Raw genomic sequence first — 21,621 nt, forward strand, 5'->3', positions numbered from 1 at the left:
TTTTGAAGATCCTTTTATTGTTAAAAGAACTGATGTTTTTTTTTTCTTTCCATTTTTAAACTACAAAACAGATTCCATACATTCTGCCATAAATAAAAACAAACAATAAGGCAGGACTTTACATGAGCAAACAGTTAACTTCCAGAACAAGTGAATTAAAATGTTTCACAATCAGAAGCCATCCAGTTTTTAAAATAAAACTGTTGAAAACCAACAAGGCTTCAAGAGAGTCACTAGACACACTTGAAGAGGGAACAAAATGTGTTGAGACATTTTGCACTATTTCCCCATTTTTGAAAACTTAGTTTTGCTCAAAGCACAGATCTGCTCGACAGTGTAAGACCCACCCTTCTAGTTGGCTTGTAAAGTGTTTATTGAGAACCATTGGATAGAAAGAGGCACCGGTGACAGCATCACTTTGTCCCCAAGATACTCGTGACAAAGTGTTGTCTCTGAAACAAAGGGACGCCTGCCCCGTCTGTCCGCAGCAGCGCTCGGCCGTCTCACCGGATTCTCTTCTGCTGCCGGGCTCGGTAGATGTCGTGGATGGGCGGCACCACAGCGCCCTTCTCCTCATCCTCGTCCGAGTCTTCGTTGGGCCGCTTGACCGCTTTGGTGAGCACGGCGCTGCTCTCCATGGGGCCGTTCCCCTCCACGGCCAGGTCCGGGGCCCCCCCAGTGATGATCCTCACGGCTTCATCAACAGCTTTGTGCAGGGGGACAAAAAGCTGGTTTTAGGGCATATCATGCGGAAAGTGTCACAGAAAAACAGAACTACAGCTAGGCCCCTGAACCAGACCTAGTCGTTTCCTTTATCAGCAACGTACATTTCTTAGTCCATTCAGTTATGGGGCCAGGTGTTAGAAATCATTCATCTTTGAATTGTTAAAATAACTTTAATGCCACTTTAGGGACCATTTAAAAGAATCACTTTCATGCATTCACATTTACATTAAAATAAGAAAATGCAGTTTGATGGCGCTGTGCTTGGGGTCAGAGCGGGGAGGGCTGAAGTCATGGAGCTATCATGCTTGGCCTGCCAGAACCTCATGCCCCACCTCAACGCCAAGCATATTCCCAGCCCTCCCCACCCCCACCCCGCCCCAGTGACCCCAGCCTTGCCCACTTTGTGCTTGGGAACTTACAGCTTGGGATCTTGCATCTTCGGAAAATTTCCATCAATTCATCAACTTGCACAAAAGGACCCTGTGTTCAAGAACAGATTTTAACCCACAGCAATACGAGAAAAACAGCCTTACTCCCCACTTCCCTTTCACCAAGGCAAGGCCCGAAACCGGCAGAAAAACTGAACCAACCTGGAAACAGACGGGAGGAGGGAGGAGCTTCATTAGAACTACAGCAGCAGGTGGCACAGGAAACACTCCGCCAGGCACAGGGTGTAAGCCGGGGGCTGAAAAGCAAAGCAGGATGTGAGATGACCGGCAGCAAGGTGGACGCTTTGCATTCTTCTGAGCAAGCGGACTTGGATGGGCCCTGTGGCCACCGGGGGGCTTCTGCCTTCTAACTTCCCATCCCTCACTTAAGTGGCTAGGCCCAAGAGCAGGGCCCCAGTAACGATGTGGGACCCCCTGGAGGCAGCATCAGAGCCATTTTGACAGCTGAGTAAGAGAGAGGCAGACGGGCCCGTGGGCTGCACTAGCGCTCTTAAAATATGTCCGAAGAGAGAAGCCGGTCCCTGCAGTTTGGGCAGATGGACAAGGCCCAGGAGGAGAGGAGGAGGGCAGGTGATTTCCTTCTCCGCCACCAGAGGGAGCAGCCACAGTGCTGATGGGATCCCAGTAGGGGCCAGGCTGGGGCCTGTGCTGGGACACCCAAGAGGCGGCTCCTTTGGCATAGGGCCCTGAAGCCCCAAGGAGTGGGAGGGGGCTTTGGGCCACGCCGGCATAGTAAGTTACTCAGCAGCCTTTCTGAGAGGCCCCCACTTTGCTGCCAGAGGACGGGTCTTTGCTTCGGGCTGCCTCCCCCATCACACCCCGTCTCTCCAGTACATTCTAAAATCTGAAAATAAACCCGCAGGTCCAGGGAGGGCCAGAGCTTACGTGCTAGATGTCTTGGCTGAAAGGGAATCATCTGCTGGGTGTCTGGCTTGGGGTATTCGGGTTTTCTGTCCACTTCATCTTTGAGAACAGGCACTATGGAAGGGGCCACCACGGGGTCTGGAATGATGGTGGCCAGCTTGGCCCGGGAGACGTCCTGAAAAAAGCACAAGAGGAGAGTCCTGAGCCAGAGGGAGGCCTGAGAAAGGTCGTGCAGTTGTCATAACACGGGAAGAAGCCGCATTCACATGCGTGTGCACTAATCACAAGGTCCTAGGGACTTGGGGTTCAAACGCAAGTGGTGAAGGCCCGGAAGGTGCTTCCGAGCCCCAGCCGCCAAGTTTAGGGCGAAGTCACATCTGGCTCCTTTAGAGCATGACTATAATCTTGAGAGCTCGATTCTCATTTTTGCTTTCTTGTATGCACCGATTTTTAAAATACCAGATACTTTGAAATTTGAAATGCCCCTGGATTTAAAGGATTTAAACTACTCAGAATTTCTTACAAATGCTGTCTGAAAATCAGGAATGGAAATAGACTCCACCGATTCCTTGAAGAAAATATTTGCATACTGTGACATATTTAACATGTATAGGACTGCTTGCCATCTTGGGGAGGGGGTAGAGGGAGGAAGGGGAAAAATCGGAACAGAAGTGAATGCAAGGGATAATGTTGTAAAAAATTACCCTGGCATGAGTTCTATCAATAAAAAGTTATTAAAAAAAAAAGAAAAGAAAAAAAAAATGTTTGCACATATCATTACAGGTTTTAGAACTAGAAGAGATCATCTATCATTTAATTTCATTTCATATATGAAAAATAGCATGACCATGGTGCAGGTAATTGGAATTGAAATCCAGGTCTTTTCGAGTCCAAAATCCAAAGCTTTTCCCATTACTCCAGGCTGCCTTTACAAAAAGAATTAATAAAGCAGGAACCATTATCAACCTCTGGCAGCAACTTAAAGAATTCTTTTTACCCCTCTGGCCAAACTAGTAAATTTCTCTCAAAACTGTTCACTAGTAGGCACAACGTTTTCACTTAAAAAATTCTGTTTACATTTTTTTCCTTTTAAATTTTGAAATTTAAATTCTCTCCTTCCCTATGTGCCCTCCTCTACCTACCAAGAAGGCAACTAAGATGCTATCAATTATATGTGGGAAATCATGGAAATCATATTTTCATATTAACCAGATTACAAAAAAGCAAGAAAACAAAATAAAACTACACTTCAATTTGTGTTCAGAGTTAATTGGGTCTCTCTTTGGAGGTGGATTACATTTTCATCATGATTTCTTTGGAACTGTCTTGATCGTTGTGTTGATCAGAATAGCTAAGTCTCTCACAGTTGGTCATCACACAATATTCCTGTTACTCTATACACTGATCTCCCAGTCCTGCTCACTTTACTCTGTATGAGTTTACATAGGTTTTCCCATGTTTTTCTGAAATCATGTACCTCATCATTTCTTCCCCTCTTCCTCCTCCAACCCCCCCCTCCCCAGACAGCAAGCAATCCCAAACAGGTTAAACCTGATAGGTGCAACTTTTAATCAGTTAGGGAAGGGACTGTCTTGGATTTGCCTGACTCCCCACACTGAGGTGATGGTAAAAAATATGACCTACATTTTGCATGTTTGTCCAATATAATGAATTTCTTTGCTTTATATTTGTCAGTTTGAGAGGCATATTTGGGTAGGGGGTGAGATGCAATAAATGAATAAATTAAAAGCATCAATAAAACATTTTTAAAAATATGAATAATGTTCCAAAGGGCCATATAGCAATTTCATTATGACCATTTCAAATTTAACATTAAAATACATACATTAAAAGATAAAATAACAGGTTCACAATTTCACAATCTTTTTTTGTTTTTGGTTTATGTAAATATTTATGTTAATGATTGCTAAGATCATATTAAAAAACAAATTAAAAAAATCCAGTCAAATATTTCCAGATGTCCAAAGGAAATTTTGTGTCATTTGCTGTGACATGGCTTCATGTCTCATGGCCTAATGGATAAAGCACTAAACTAAGTGAGGAGACAAGTTCTGATCCCACCTCATTTTTATTAATGGTATAAACATGGAGCAAGTCACTCAATCTTAGCCTTGGTTTCCCCATTTGTAGAACGGAGATAATATCTGTTTAGAGTTTTTGTGAGAAAAGGAACTTCAGAATTTTTTAAGGAAAGACAAATGTCTGAACATTCTTGAATTTTCGTTAACAGCTGGTTTGGCCAGAAGTGAATATACTACATGGACATACTATATGTAGGCAATAAACTCCTGACTCACTCTGCCATTCTGACAGGCTACAGCAACTGGGAATTAAAGACAACTAATATCAATCATTGACTGATTTTCTCATCCATTGCACTTCTGAAAAAATGAAATAAAGAGGACAGCGAAGGAACAGTTGCCTTTTTAACACCCCATCTGTCTCTCCACTGGCCCCAAATGACCCAGTACATAGTTTGTCCTCTGTTCATGAAAGCACAAGGGAAAGAGACCGCTCCGACATCCCACTATGGCCCCACTGCTTTGGCTCAGACCAGATCATTCTGCCAGGGGCCACCAAGGCTTTGGCCTGTGGCTGACACCTCAATGACAGTGAACACTGGCAGAGGTAAGAGAGGGCAGGGTTTCTTTTCTACTACATCTCACAAACGCTAATAAAGAACTATCTTAATCAATCAATAAACACTGAGAGACAGATTCATGGCACCATCAGTTTCAACTACTTTAAAGTTTAAAGAAAAAAAAAAGAATAGTTTGAAATCTCTGGGAGTGTTATGGGCTAGAACTCTGAACTTGAAACAAGGATTCTTACAAGGTACTAACTAAGTGGAACTGATGAGACAATGGTTATCTAATTTAGCATGGTTCAGTATGATTGATTTAATCTTATAATAAATAATGGTTTCCTAGTGATACAATGATTGGTTTACACTCAGTGTAGAGCATATAAGCTAGAAGCCTCAGCCAGGTTCATTCAGAGGCACAGAAGACAAGAGAACTGGAGGCAGGAGCTTAAGTTCTCAGAGTTGAGAGAAAGCTAGAGAAGAGAAGCGGACTGGAGGCTGAATCACAAACCCTTGGACTCAGATTCATTCATCCCATCTCACACCCTGTGGTAGCAGGCTCTCCTCCTTAGCCTCTCCACTGAAACCAAGACTCCGGGAAGGTCTTTAAGAAAGTTAACCGGGCTACAGGAAAAGAGACAAGACTTTGAAAGAGACAATAAAGGATTTGGGCTTTAACCCCTGACTACTCGTGATGATTACTCTACTGAAATGAAGGCTGTTCCCAAAGACCTCCAGAGACACCAAGAAAACCGAACAGAGAACATTACATAGGAGAATTAATAGCATTTTGGTTTTTATTTTTAAACTCGCATTCTGTTTGACTTTTGTATCCTTGGATGCTGACAAGAGGGAACTGGGTAGATCAGTCAGGGGGCACATATTCAAATGCTGGGGTGCAAATTTGTCTTTGACTGAATTAATTTTCAGTATTTCCCATGACTTAAAGCTCAAGAAAGTGTAAAGTGGAGAGGAGGAAAACCACCACCTTCCACGGAACACAGGCCCTACCCCCCTACCTTGTAGCCGAGAGCCTTCAGTTCACTTGCAGAGCAGGGATACAAGTCCATGAATTTATATCTATCCACCAGAAGTGCTGTTTCCTTGCCTTCGTATTCTTCCTTGAATGCTGTGAATCGTCTTTTCTCCACTTTCAGGATGCTGGCTAGATCACCAATGTTACTTTCAAAAGCGAGGAATCTGGCCCATATTTCTCTGCCCAGGAAAGGAGAAGAGAGGAGAGCGAGTGTTATCCCCTTGGATATGTTCTAACTCCTCTTCGTCTTTCTCTTTTTGGGGACACTATCCAGCAGCTGCTCTGCAGGCAGCAAGAGGGACCAGACAGAAACATCATCTAGTGGCCTAACAGAGGGCAAGATAGCCTGTGGCCTAAAAAGCTTGTTTGCATTGGTTTTGAAATTAGTCTTAAAGTGGTATTAATTACCAATATCAGACAGATCCTTTGATAAAAGAGAATTTTGGACTTGGGGGCAAGGGAGGTAGGGGAAAAGACCATATTATCTCTTCATTAAAGTGAACTGATGAGAACTGCTCTGGGTTGTATAGAGGAGTATACTGGGAAATATTTAACAATTGGTCTCTTTTTCCCTCTAAAAAAAGTATCTTATGCCCACAACACACTAAGTTAATCTTTGACTTATAGCATTATTGATTTCCAGGGTGTGAGGGCTCATGTGGAAAATGTGGCCGTTTGCCTCCAGGGAGCCAGGATGAGCTGCTTCAGGATGTCCAGTTCTATTAACAAAATGGGCAGTCCCAATCTCCATGTAACAGAAATGTGACAATCTTCCTCAAACTGACAATGTGGACATTTCCAAAAGGGCAGATGATTCATAAAATTGAATTTTCAGCAAGCCCTCCTGCCTGCCTCAGGGGGAAGAAGTGGCATTTGTTGACTGCTCTCTTAGATGGGCACAAGAGTTCAAGACGGCCACAGGGTTTTCCTAAATGTGCACCAGCCAGCTATTTAAACATGTATCTCAGAAGCCCTCGTCTCCAGTAACAAAATCATCACACAATTGGCTCATAGAGGAATCACATGAAGTCACTATTTAGTGTGCCTCAAAAGTCATTGTTTCATCATGCTAGAGGGGCCCCCAAGAAGGACATTTTGTCAATGTGTTCTCGGAGCACAGCAGAATCAATTATGTTCTATAAACTGAATGCATTGAATGCAATGAAAAACAAGAATGTCCCAAAGCTAATAACAATTTTCTCCTCTACTTTCTAAGACAGAATGTTGCAGAACTATTTGGACATTTTGATGCTAAAATTATACACTGGACACCAAGATAAAAGCTGACAGGATTTACTAATTATTTTATATTATAGTAATAATTTTACATTAATTTATTTTCTTGAGGAAAGAGCTCAGATAAAAGCAAAATTTTAAAAATTAGCAAGAATAACTGAGTAACAAAGGACTTCTTTGCAAGGACTTCTGTCTGGGGAGAATATTAAAATGGCCATATCTGTAGCAATCTTGTATTATAGGGTCAGAAATGATCATGGATTTGGCACCCAGGTACTAGAATAGTTGAAGAAGTTCAAGTGTAAGTGCCAGGCCCAGAGACAGAAAAACAAAGAAAAGATCCCTATTGTCAGTGAATATAAGTACATTTACTGCTTGTCCCAAAAGAATGAGTACCCTTTTAAGTGGTTTAAAAGGCTGCTCAGATTTCTGGGACACACTCTATAAAAATATAAAGAGATTAAAAATGAGAAGTTAGGAAGATGGGCACTAACAGTTGGGAGAATCAGGAAAGTTCATCCAAAGGTGAAGCCTGAATCTTCAAAGGAGAAAGGGATTGAATCTACAAGGTGACAGTGAGAAGGGAATGCATTTCAGCAAGGAGGAACAACCATGGAAGGAAGATGGAGGGTTTGGTACAGAGCAGAGAGGAGGGAAATTCTCAAGGAGGCTGGAAAGATGAGGCTAGGGCTAGATTGAGAAAGGCCTCAAAAGCTAAATAGAGAAGTTTTCATTTTATCCTGGAACCAATGAGTTACCAGACCTTCCACAGCAAGATCTGTGCTTAAGCAAACCACTATGGGAGCAGTGGGAAGATGGGGCAGAGTGGTGAGCAGAGGCGCTAGGCCTTTAGGAGGGCGGGGCTGGGAAGAAAGCCCAGATCGAGAAGGGGCCCAGGACAGGACTTTGGGGAAGGCACACAACTAGGAGTGACATAGATGATGAGCCAGTCAAAGAAGCTGAGAAGTGATCAGAAAACATTCTATACTTTGCTCTAAGAGACATGATTTGAAAGACTACTAAGAGATCATTTTAAGCCCTCCCCATTCCCCCACTTATTTTTAAAAAGAGAGGTAGTTTATAAACTTTATATTCAAAGAAAACAAAGTTTCTTAGGTATTATAAAGTATGTGAGATATGAATGGGCAGAAACTGGAAACAAATTTTCGAGAGACTGGATCAACATGGACAAACTAAAAGGTTTTTGTTTTGAGTGAAAAAGAAGCATATAAATTCATCTGTAAAAGTATTTCTTTTTCCTGAAACTAGGCTTAAATAGAAATTTTTCACTAAGTCCAAATTTCCAGGTAAATGTAGACTTTATGGCCTAACACTTTTGGGCTAGGCTTACCCAGATTTTTCCGGAGGAAGGCTTCCAGAAGTCAATACTCGTTCAAACAAAACTCGGGTATTATTGTCCTCTAGAGGAATTCAAGAAGAAAACAAATGATTGAGATTAGTTCATAACCATTTTTTGTACAAAAAAATAATTCATAATCAAATGTAAATTAGGTCTGACTTAAGTCTTCTAAGTGGTGGGCAGAGGGGATGTTCTTTCTAGGAATAACTTTCTAGGGGCAGCTGTGTGGTACAGTGGATAGAGCACCAGCCCTGAAGTCAGGAGGACCTAAGTTCAAATCTGAACTCAGACACTTAACACTTCCTGGCTGTTTGGCCCTGGGCAAGTCACTTAACCCCAATTGCCTCAGGGGAAAAAAAAAAGGAATAACTTACTAGATAGTCTTACAATTAATTTAGTCAAAACAGCATGTCTGTAATGAAATATGGCAATTTGTATATGTAGTTACTATAACACTTCTAAAAGTAAATGTCATTTGCTGCTCTAACCTTTTAAGTTTTGTAAGTTCAACAGAGAATAGTTCAATAAAACTTTTAAAAAAATGAACATATATATGTAATGCAGATATTTCTGACTTCTCAATGGGTGAAGGAGGGCGTGGGGAGAGAGAGAATTCAGAACTGAAAATAAAAATAAAATTTAAAATAAAAGATGAGGATACTATTAAGTTCAATTGTCAATCAGGATGCAAGATAAAGAGCAAATGGACCTGCCCTGTCTCCAATTCATGGATTTTTAATAATAGCTAATCATTTTAGATTGTTTTGAAAACTTTATACACATTAGCTCATTCAATCCTCACAACAGCTCTGTGATATTCTATAGGTTTCATCAGCCCCATTTTACAAATGAAGAAACTGAGGTTTAGGAAAGTGGAATGATTTGCCCCACCTGGAGTAGCCTTTAATAAGTGTGAGAGCCAGAATTCAAACTTGGGGCTGTCCTGATGTTCAGTCTATAATTCTATTGTGCTACACAGCAAGGACCCTTGGCTCCTTCCACGTTAACACCTGAGCGCTTTTCCTTGTTCCAATGTTATGCTCCACTGCACCTACATACTGCCCTCTCAGCAGGCATCTGGGCTGATGTCCTGCATCGCTCGTCACCATCTACAAATTCAGCCGCTCCCTCCTTGGTCCTGCCTGAGAAAGGAGCCTCTTCCTTGCCAAGCACAAGCTGCCCTGTCACTGTATTTCTGGTTCTCTCTCTGCTTTCCCTGCAGTTCCTTCAGTCTCTGAATCTCTGCTCTCAGGTTTCCTCTATCCCTGCAGTCCCCATCAGGAAAAGAAATAAACTCAATTGGGTCATTCCCAACAGTTTCCCAGAATGAATAGAGGCTCCCGATGATGGCTTGGGCCCCTAGCATGGTTTGGTGATCTGGAACAAGTTACTTGACTGCTCTGAGCCTCAGTCTCTTTGTTTACTGAAGCCGCAAGCAGCTCTGATTTGTCTCAGGTTTCATGGTTTGCCTAGTGCTTCCCTCCAGGATCTCAATCCATGCTCGCCACAGCTAGGGCCGTGCTGTGAACATCATCCTTTGGGGCATGGGTTCAGGGCAGGAAATTACCTGCTCGAGGTGATGGGCAATCTCAGGTCTGAAGCAGGATTCCACCCAGGATCTTCCTGACCCAGGCCTCCCCCTGATCCTGGCACTCCCCATGTGCTCTACAAACCCCCAAGTGGTAATTAAGATATGTGAGTTATCCTCTTGGAGTCCAGCATTTACTTACCATTGAGGTGAGACAAGTAGTCAATATAGGCTAATACATATTCTGGAATGTCCCCATATTTTTTTAACCCCAGCTCAAAAATCTTAAAGGCCACTGATTTATCCTAGAGAGAGAGAGAGACAGAAAGAAAACCTTATTAACTTAAATTCTAATTCTATTGGTTTGCTTGGATTCAAAAAGTGACCAGTAATGAGTAAAGGGGTTGAAAATAGTATAAAATGAAATTAAATGAAAATGAAGAACATGTTCACAAAGTCAGCCTTGAGATTTCTTAGAGATCTCTTTGACTATGGGAAGATCTCACAACATGGATCTTGAAATATTGAAGAACTAAGCTATATAATTCTTCAATGATTTTCAATTCCAGAAACATTCCTCAATGGGAGAAAATGTCATTACTAATTTTTTTTACTGTTTTTTTAAAATGACATTTCAGTATTTACCTTACTACAGTAGTATTCCATTAATGCTGCAGTGACATAGACATGATGGCGTGTTCTAGTGTCCTCTCTTGCTTTTTTAAATATCATTCTTCCAGATTTGATGCCTTCTGCTCGCCTTGCAAACTTCATATACTGGATATATACCTATATAGATTCAAAGAATTTGAAAAAAATCACTTCTAAAGTCTGAGAACAAATTTGCATATTACTGAGCCACAGTAAGGCCTGAAAAATCCAAGTCTGAATCATACTTTATTCCCTTCTTAGTTAACTTACTCAGAAGGGAGCAATCTTAATATACCCAGCATGTAAGTATTAACTTAAATCATTTAAGTGTTGAAAAGAGGTATTACTCTCCATAAATAACTATAGCATTTATTTAACTCCAGTCAATTAATTTTCTTGGTGCTAAAGATACAAGGATTTCCAAGGATTACACATTGAAATCCCACTAATACTGCATTCATTATGGAGCAAAATATAGGTTACTAACCCAGACTTTCTTCCAAAGCTACTTATTTTCTGAAGTGCTACCTCTCCTCTCATGGACCCTGGAGACAGTGTTATGGCATCTGTCTAGGGTGGCTGCATGCCAAGCTCTTCCAGAAGTGTGACATGTGACAGACTGCTTATGCCTTGTGTTTCATAAAGAAAAACCACAAGATACTATAAAGGTGGGTAAAAGAAAGCATTAAAGCTACTACTCACCAGAGTTGGGTCAATATCCTCAATAGCCAGAAGTCGATTGTATATGCTATGCACCTTTTCATATTTCATTCGACTCTGAAGTAGCAGAAAAAATTTGGAAACAAATGGTAAATGCACACAACACAAATCTAAATCCATATCCTGCCTCCGTATCCATATGTAAGCAGTATTCAATCAATCAGCATTTATTAAACTCCTACTGTGTGCCAGGTCCTGTGCTTAGCCCCTACATTTTATATAGATTCATCTCACAAAAATATTATAGCGTTGCTTACACATAAGTAAACACAAAAGGCAAAGGTTTGTTATTCTTCATTCAATTCCCCGCCCCCACCCCCCACCTCCCGCATCGAGCAAGGATAAATAAGGCAAAGAGGATAGCTGGAAATAGCACTGGAATAATAAATGAAATCATTTCTACACATTTAGGAAAAAATGTCCAAACATTTATTTGCTCTACTCACCTCTTCATAATCTGCATATGCAAAATAAAGAAGCATATTTTTCTTCAGTAAAGTGCTAATTGCTCTCTCATATATGTTAGCAGCTTCATCACTAAATAATTTAGCATTGTTCATGTCCTATGGAGGAAGAGCAAGAAATAAAACTCACCTTCAGTTATTTTAACACAACCGAGAATGCAGATGATTAATATACTTTATCCTATTTTCTTTATTCGTGAATAAATACATAAGATGTATATTTTGTTAAAAGCTTAAAAGTTCATGTTTTATTGGGGGAAAGGGGATGGGAACAAACATTTATGGAGCATCTCCTATATGCCAGGCATCGTGCTAATTAATTAGCTAATTATAATTAGATTATGCTTTCCATTTATTTAGTAATAAATGAGATAATATTTGTTAAGTGCTTAATAAATATTATCTCATTTACTACTAAATAAATGGAAAGCATAATCTAGACTCACACAGCAAAAGTACTATATAAAAACGGCTCCTATCTGAATCATCATCAATAGTTATTTAAAGGCCACTGCACCATATTTACTTCTGTACCATGTCTAGCCTGTTGATGCTCAGGCTTCCTCACTGATAAGCATTCTAAATGGGGCACAAATGGGTCTGGTTCTCATCTTTGAATGCATGGTCCCACCAATCCCACCAGAAGCCCGGGGGCTGACTTACCCCTTTCTCAGCCAGCAGCTTGCTGGACTGCTCCAGGTACTGGGCAGCTTCATACCAAATATCCGGGTGATGGCCTAGCACCAGTAGGCACTGCTCATATGCAAACATCACTACAAAAAATGTTCAAACACAATGACAGTCACGCTCTGGCTACGGCTGCTTGGTCTCAACAGACTCTCCACCTTCCCAACAAATGGTTCTAGGGACCACTTCACCATCTCCCCAGGAGGTGCATTCACCACTGTGGAAGGCACTACAGAGCCTGTCCTGTCTCACGCTTTCTCAATTTCTAAGAGTCCCTGAATCAGGAGCTGATTAGGCTACCTCTTTTTGTTATGAGCGTCTGATCTTCTGTTCGGAGAGGATTGCTCTTTTCCCACTGTATGTATTTCTTCCACATGTCAACTTGCTGAGCTTCTTGGGGAGTATTCTGTGGAGGTACTGAAGGCGCATTGCGGTCTAAGCCTTTCATTACTGTTTCATACTCCTAAAAAATAAATATTTAGCACGTTTTTAAAAAGCCTTTTTTTTTGGCTTAAAAAAATTCAAATTTATTTTCAGAATATGGAAGCCTTTAGGAATTTGTTCATCATTCCCCCTATACTGGAGTCATCCTACTCTTCCCTGTATGAATCCCATTTTAGTCAAGTATTGCCAAAATAAGCCGTAGTTGAGCCCATCAGGGCAAGTTTGCTTGAAGAAGTGATTAAATGGAAAATACTTATAATACACATAAACTGTCCAAAAGACTTTTTCAAATACTATTCATTTTATTATAGCCAAAAAGTATTGGTATTTTACATTTCAGTGAAAAGAGAAGGCTGCTTCTGTGATGATAATGGAAAGCAACATTGTCCTGACCACCCCAAGAAAACAGCTCAGAAGCCCCTATTTTGGCTCTCTAGGGGTATCTAAGAGATCACAGTAGCAAATAATGGAGCAACTTAATTATTACTCTTCTTTTAAAAATACCTCTGTTTTTCAATAAAGTAGAATACAATAGGAATATTTTCTTCAATCTCCTCCAAAATGAATGTAGAATATAAGATTATATTTGACATAGAGAGATATATCCTGAGGCATATTATCTTACCAAGGTAAGGTTAAGTCAAATCTAGTTTATCATTCATGTTCTATACCCTTTTTGTTGTTTTGTTCATGCAAAATAATTTTAACTTTTTAATACAAAGTTACTTGCATTTTATTTATCAAATAATATATACCTCTAGTGAAGACTGATCCAAGCAGAGAGCAGTGATGGCAGTAGAATATATAAAATCTTATATTCACACAGTACCTGACAATGTACAAATAATTTTCACAGGAGGAACCTCAACTTTCAATGATTAGATGATTTGTCTCAGGTCATACAGCCAATGTTCTAAAATTGGGACTAGAACTCAGGGTATCTGACCTAAGAGCATGTATTCAAAATTAGGTTATTAAACTAAACATACAGATGAAATTCCAAACCTTTGCCACACGTCGTGCATTCATATAATCTCTACTCCTATCTTCAATCATTTTTTTAGCTAGATGTATGTTGATGCCCTAGAATAAAATATGCAGGAAACATGTTACATTATTAACATTTAAAAATTCTAACATTCATTTTAAAACCAAAAAATTCTGAACAAAGAGCTTATAATATGGAAGTACGCAAATAATTCTAAGAATGGGTTTATTTTGGAAGTACATATTGAAACAGGATGAACGGATGTATTCACATAAATGGAATGGAGCAATCCTCAAATGGACTCGATCTCATTTACTACAATACAAGGCATAAAGGCTTTGATGGAGCACATCTCCTGTATATAAATGCTTTCAAGAGCTATGTATTAATATTTGATGATTTAACATTGAGTACCTGACAAAGAAAAGGAATCATAAATCATCAGCATTAGTTTATATTTTTAAAAACAAATCTTTTCCTTTAACTAATGACCAGACCTTTATATTATGGCATGCTATTGTATCCAATCTGACCTTGGCCTCAGACATATTTAACTAAGGATGATTAAAACATCTTTAAACATAGGACAGAATTTTTTTAAGAAAAGATACTTAAAATAGAGTTTTTGATAAAATTCTATCATAAAGAATGAGAGAAGGAGCTGAACATTCAACACTAAAAACAAATCATTTAGGCTCATCCCTTACTAATTGCATCTCTATAACTTTGATTTTTTGAGAATTCAAACAAGGGTACAAAATATACCTAGGAGGTCATAATTACTTCCCTAATTTATAAAGTGCTTCCAAAGAACCATGGAGATAATAAATAACTTCCTTCTATACACAGGCATTATTATTCCCCTGGCTAGACCAGTTAACTCAATTGGTTAAGACATGGTATAATGAGGCCAGAGATTATCAGAGAGCATCCAAACCCATCCTCTCACCTTCCAACAGAGGTCCCTGAAGTCCGAGAGTGATAGAGAGAGAGAGAAGTCTGCCCAAGATCCCAAAGGGACCATACATTAGGACAGGATGGGAACCCCAGTCCTCTGACTTCAAATCTGGTGTTCTTTCCACTGTGCCTGACTGCCCATGGTTTTAATTACCTCTCACCAAGCAATCCACTGTCACTTGAGAAGAGATGATGAATGTCTCAGAGAAAACTGTCACCAGCACTGAACAATTTAAACTGCATACCCTCCTGATAGTTCAGCAACATAGCCATATTAGTCAAGGGTAGCATTTTTGATTTTCTACTTGATTTAAAAAAAACAGTTTATATTCCAGATACAGTCTAATCAAAAATGCCCTTTGTGCTTCATACTATTCAGTCAGAATATACTTATAAGTAACTCTCATCAACAGTACATAGAAACTGAAATATTCCTAAGAGCCCTGTTGAGAACTCTTTCATCAGGAAGTGATGAATAATGGCACTATCCAGGTATCTGGCACTAGGAAGGCCAGACTTTTCAATGTCTGAGCTATTTTGTAGCCAACTATTGACTGTCTTATTTACCTCTTCATACTTATTATAGTCCCTCCAAAGTTGCTCAATATTGATCATTGGATTAACACAACCTCGCTGATAAACTCTCCGGACAGCTGTTATTCTTTGATTTTCTGCATAGGACCCAACAGCTTCCCTGTATGATAGATAATGCATGTCATTTTTGCTATCACACTAAAAACAACAGTTCAAGCATAAAATGAAATTCTGAAAATACTTACACGCCTTTCAAGAAATTGATGTAATCCACCCAAATCTGAGAAATAAAATAAAAGGTCATTGACTTTCTCTACATATTTATATCCATTAAATTTGATATAAGTATTTTTATAACAAAACATACCTGGTAAGACATAATTTCCATTCCAATTTTATCCAAAGCAAAGTCATATGCCTGTGCCATTTTTTCTCTGAAATACAGGTAACAAGAAAGATCTCAATTTAATTCATTAATTGAGCACCAAGCTTTATACTGGGGATTGAAAGCAATAAATAAAATGATCCCTTCCCATGAGGCACATTCTACAGAGGGTGAACAACGTGAGCATAGATTAAAAAAAAAAAAAAAAGCAAAATATGCAGTCAAAGCAAAATAACTAGGGAAGAGCTCACAATTTCAGAGTTCAGAAGGCTTCTTGTAAGAGGCCATCCCAGTTATTCTTTGAGAAGTCAGGAGGGAGAGCATTCCAGGGGCACAACTTAGAAAGATAAGAAACATAACATCACATGGACTGGCCAAGGAAACTGTAAAACCACCAGTTTTATTGCAAAATAGAGTGTGTGAGAGGGAATAAACAATCAGATTTATAAGCTGTCCTTTTTGTGATGGCAAGAAGCTGGAAACTGAGTGGATGCCCATCAGCTGAAGATGGCTGAATAAGTTATGGTATATGAATGTTATGGAATATTATTGTTCTATAAGAAATGATCAGGAGGATGATTTTAAAGAGGCCTGGAGAGACTTACATGAACTGATGCTAAGTGAAGTGAGCAGAACCAGGAGATCATTGTACAAGGCAACAAGAAGATTATACGAGGATCAATTCTGATGGACGTGGTTCTTTTCAATAAAGAGATGATTCAGGCCTGTTCCAATGATCTTGTGATGAAGAGAGCCATCTACACTCAGAGAGAGGACTGTAGGAACTGAGTGTGGATCACAACATAGTATTTTCACTCTTTTTGTTGTGGTTTGCTTGCATTTTATCTTTTCTCATTTTTTTAAACTTTTTGATCTGATTTTTCTTGTGCAGCAAGATAATTGTATAAATATGTATGCCTATATTGCATTTAACATATATTTTTTACCACATTTAACATATATTAGATTCCTTGCCATGTAGGGAAGGGAGAGGGGGGAGGAGGGGGAAATTGGAACACAAGGTTTTTCAAGGGTAATTGTTGAAGAAATTATTCTTGCATATGTTTTGAAAATAAAAAAACTTCAATTAAAAAAAGAGTTATAAGCTATGAAATCTAGAACCTAGATACAGATCTAGAGAGATAAAACTATCTAGATCTAGAGATATAGATATATCTGTGTTGTTGTTCAGAATTGTCTGCCTCTTTATGACCCCCATCTGGGATTTTCTTGGCAAAAATACCAGCTTTTTCCTTTTCCAGCTCATTTGACAGATGAGGAAACTGAGGCAAACAGAGGTAAGTATCTTGCCCAGGGTCACAAAGTTAGTGTGTCTGAGGCTGGTTTTGTGCTCAGGAAGATAAGTATTCCTAACTCCAGGCTCAGCACTCTATCTACTGCACCACTTTGCTGATAGCCATTGATATATAGGGAGGGAAGGAGAGAAGGAAGGGGGGGGAGGAGGGAAGAAAGAGAGAGAGAAGAGAAGAGAAGAGAAGAGAAGAGAAGAGAAGAGAAGAGAAGAGAAGAGAAGAGAAGAGAAGAGAAGAGAAGAGAAGAGAAGAGAAGAGAAGAAGAGAAGAGAAGAGAAGAGAAGAGAAGAGAAGAGAAGAGAAGAGAAGAGAAGAGAAGAGAAGAGAAGAGAGAAAATGTAAGGAAATACATATTTTTTTTCTGCAAAAAACTGTAATGTGCTTTACTCTCCTTTTGGGAGTATGTCTCAGAATAAATCTGTTAAAAACTATGTATTTTGTTGAATTTTGGCTATGTCTATATAATTCACTGGTCTGTTTACATAAAAAAAGTGTCCAAGGTGCAACCTTATTAATATACAAAAAAATAAAGATTAAAACAGTTCTGAGGTGCCACCTTACACACCCACAAAAATAACTGAAAATAAGGGAACTCAGAGTATTCTGGGAAGATGGTGGAATAGTTCAATAAATTTCAAGCTCTCCAAATTTGAAAGCTGTGACCAAAAAGGAACTTTGACACAATGATGCAAGAAATAATCCAAGAAAATTGTCCTAGAGGGGAAAGTAGAAATAGAAAAAATCTATTGATCACCACCTCATTTATGGAAAACACAGGAATATTATTGTCAAATTTTGAAATCCCCAGATCAAAAAGAAAGTTTTGCAAGAAACAAGAAAAAACTGTCAATTAAAAGAACTAAGCCTGTAGCCAAAAAGATATATCCAGTAAAATTATTCATAATATTGAGTGAAAAAAAAAAAGGACATTCAGCAAAACTTGCAGATTTTCAGGACTTTCTCTCAATTAAACCTTAACTTAAATGGAAAATTTAACATATGAGTCAATATCAAAAATCAATTTTAAGAAACTTAACATGAGCAAACTTTATGTTTTGTACATGGAAATGTATACCATATATAGTAATTGGATAGCTTAAATGAAAGCTTGGGCAGAGTTGAGTATGATCTGACTCTAAAAAGCAAAACTGCCTAGGAAAAATTAAAATTAGTAATTATGTTATACAAATGAAGTGCAGAGGAAGAACAGACACAGAAACATTAGAGGGGGATGAGGGCTCATAGTTATGAAAATCTGCTCACATCAGGAATGGGTTAAATAGGCAACACTACATATATACCATGAATGGTATAGCATTCTTAAAGAAATAAGGGGGTTGGAATGGAGGGGGCACATAAGGAAGGGGTATAGAAGGATATGTTGAGTTATGGTAGTGGGACATGGTATGTAGATTAATGGCAAAGGAATAAAAGAGGGAGGAAAGAGTAACATGAGATAAAGTGGAGGTGCTGAAGAGTTGTTGAGATTCATTAGAGTGGGATAAGGTATGGAGATTAATGGGAATAGGATGAAGAGGGAAGGAAAGGGTAGGGGAAGAAGACAAAGGAGGGATCTATGGGTAGGAAGTTAAGTAACAGCATAGCAAATTAAGGAGTAGAATTAAAGTAGAAAAAATGCAGGGATAGGAAAGGAGAGACATACAGAAACATAACAAGGATCAGGAGTAGAATTTACTAAAAAAAAAAAAAAAAAAAAAAGTAGGATTAGTAATCATTGACCTTAGACAAAATCAAGAGAGAATATTATTATATGTCAGCCATATTATTATTGTTTTAGATGCATGTTTACATATGGGTAAATATATATGTATTTATATATGTCTGAATATATGGGGACATGCATGCATGTAGGTCTATGTAGATAGATATATGTATATGTGTATGAATCTGTGAGTAGGAGTGAATATGAATATATAAATATATCTGTGCTTAACTGTAGCCTGCTTGGGAAAGGGGAATGAGAGGATGAAAGAGGGGAAAAAAAGAATAAAGCAAAAAATGCTCAGCAGAAAAATAACCTACAAGGAAGCAAAGAAAAGATGGGGATTCATGAATATAATTTCTTCTATTATTATTTATGCTTTCTTGACAAGGAAATTTATTATATATTTTGAATCTTCCCTGATGTTCTGCTGGGCATGTGACAAAGTTTTATTTTGCTTTTTAATTTTCTTTTTCTTTCATTTTTCTATTCTGTTTTTCTTATTTTGTATTTAGTTCAAGGAGTCAAAAAAAAAAAAAGAAAAAGAAAAAGAGGAAGAAGAGAAAAAAATTCAGCAAAAAAAAAAAAGGGGGAAAATGTGGGTGGGATTCATTGCAGGTGTAAACATTTGCACTGAAAACTAGCAGAATCTTTTTGGAAAACAATTTGGAAATATGCAGTCAAAATTATAAAATAACCATGCTCTTTGAATGAATAATTACATTCCAGGAAATACAACAGAAAAGAATTATCAAAAAGGTAAAAAAAAAGGCTATCAAAGGCTTTTACAAAACTAGTATTTAGAATTACTCCAAACTAGAAGCAAAGGAACTAAAATAGGAGAATATTTACACATATTGTCTTATCTTAAATATAATGGAATACCATATTTAATGGAATTAAATTGGACAGGTATAAGCAGCATAAAGAAATCCAGGCCTTTACTACAGTAAAGAAAAAGAAAAGCTAATAAGCTAAGTATTTTTACCTTGTTTACATATTTACAACAAGTAGAAAAATGAATGAAAATGAATAGAAAAAGAACATTGATGAGGACTAGAAGTACATAGTAAAAAATTATGTTTTATGTTTTTAAATTCACTTGTTATTTATAAATGTAAAAAGCTAGAGAGTAAATTTGATTACGTGATACTTAATGTTAAGCAAGTAATAAACAAAAAGATTTTTTAAATGAAAATGAAAATTAAAAATAGAAAACATAAAAGTTAAAAGAAATATAAAAAAGAAAAAGAAAATCTTTTACATTAAAATTGTACCTAAAAACAAAAGAATGCATTGTTGGCTGAAAGTATGGAGGTAGGTGGAGAAGGCTTAGACCCCACAAAAGATTAAAAAAAAGACTGCTTAAAAAGTCATATAAAATTATTTAAGGCAACTACCACATCATGCAAACTATCAGAGTTAGTGTAAACTAAGTTTGGTGTTTCAGCACAAAAAATTTAAATATGTATTTGTGGGATCACCAAAAGTAACTGAGCCATGGGCTTTCACTGAAACTTGAGGACTATGAATTATTTCCCTAAGTTTTTCTTAACTCTTAGCGTCTTAGAGAATAGGAGCAAATGTCCAAATATATGCCAGAGTTGATTTGTATCTTTTGGACCCCTAGTTTAACTTACTTGTAGCTGGGTAGTTTTCCCTTGGTTTCTCTGACATAGGAAAGATAACACTTCCATAAATCAATATGTAAAACCTTCATAAGGCATCTCTGAAATAACTGTTGACACAAAAGAAAATCATTAGCTACTAATAATAAAATTTCACTTTTACATTTCTGAGGTGAAATTCATGAACTTAAGCTAAGCAGAAAGAAAAATAATGCAATTATATTAGTGAATTTTTGTATTTTCATAAATAAAGGTACATAAATATGAGGAAAGAACTCCTAGACTACTAGGATGTCATCATTTATATAGATTCAAATTTATATAAGTTCAAATGCTTATGTCTATTCTTCTGCTTATGGACCTAAAATATAATTGTATCTACCAGTTAAACTACAGCATAATATTTTGAGTATGTTTGAAGGCACTCACCTTTTCAACCTTGTCATAATTTTTAGCTTTAATCTGCAGAGAAATAGAAAAAATAAAGGCTTAATTTTTTTCTTTAGAATAACAAATAAGTTTCTATACAATTTTAAGGGTTTTTTCCTTAGAAATTTGTTCTTTCTTAAAATAGCAGATACTATAAGAGTATGGAAGCAAAAAAGAGTTTGTAAACTTATTTTACTTAGAAAACTACTATAATACAATAATTTTCATAAACTTTTAATGTCAAGGCAGATCAGGCAACTCAGCATAGTTATCAAATAAGGTAAACTAGATACTACAAAAATGTTCCTAGGATAAACAGCAGGAAAGATGGCCTCAAATGAACTTTATAAAGGAAAATTCTGTCATATAAAAGACCTCAGTTAGACTTTGGACTCAAGTCCTATGATGTAGGGAGAGAGAGAGACCTGGGGATAGGATAGACTGTAGAAGATGTTACCAGGGAAAGAACAAGGATAAGTGCAGCCACCACTAAAGGAAAGTCCATTGGGTAGCTTTTTATTTTAAGCAATCATACTTGCTAATAACTAGGCATTAAGCTCACTTATTTTGTCCTGCTGAAGAAGTACAAGTACTAATAGTATACCCTAAATTCTGGTGTCTTGAAACAAACCAGTTAGTCCAAGCCTCCAGCTCTGAAGGAACCTCACAATTTATATAAAATGCTAACTACACAGCCTCTAAACTAAAAAGGAATCTGTAAGAAGACCATCTGATAAAAGATTAATTTGGAATGTGTACTGAAGGTATTATTTGATTTAAGTCTCGTCTTTACCAAGTAGCTGCAAATGGAGTGATGGAATGAAACCATCGAGTAAGGAACTGAGATTAATTTCAATAAGTTTCTGAATATATGTATGTATTACAGCATATGAA

General features: G+C 38.0%; 1 protein-coding gene across 1 annotated transcript; it reads right to left on the minus strand.

Moving 5' to 3' along the window:
* LOC127541041 (cleavage stimulation factor subunit 3) lies at window positions 1-20,817 on the minus strand. Its single transcript, XM_051966101.1, has 18 exons — window positions 20,728-20,817; window positions 20,311-20,408; window positions 15,617-15,683; window positions 15,495-15,529; window positions 15,283-15,409; window positions 13,776-13,853; window positions 12,627-12,789; window positions 12,303-12,412; window positions 11,622-11,738; window positions 11,158-11,232; window positions 10,450-10,593; window positions 10,007-10,109; window positions 8,268-8,337; window positions 5,664-5,859; window positions 2,061-2,214; window positions 1,317-1,411; window positions 1,146-1,206; window positions 1-706 (listed from the first exon to the last, which is right to left on the minus strand). Exons 2-18 carry the CDS (start codon window positions 20,388-20,390, stop codon window positions 504-506), a joined length of 1,878 nt encoding a protein of 625 aa, XP_051822061.1. The 5' UTR covers window positions 20,391-20,408; window positions 20,728-20,817; the 3' UTR covers window positions 1-503.
* Between the last annotated feature and the right edge of the window lie 804 nt (window positions 20,818-21,621).

The sequence above is a fragment of the Antechinus flavipes genome, chromosome 6 (assembly GCF_016432865.1).
Source record: "Antechinus flavipes isolate AdamAnt ecotype Samford, QLD, Australia chromosome 6, AdamAnt_v2, whole genome shotgun sequence".
NCBI lineage: Eukaryota > Metazoa > Chordata > Mammalia > Dasyuromorphia > Dasyuridae > Antechinus > Antechinus flavipes.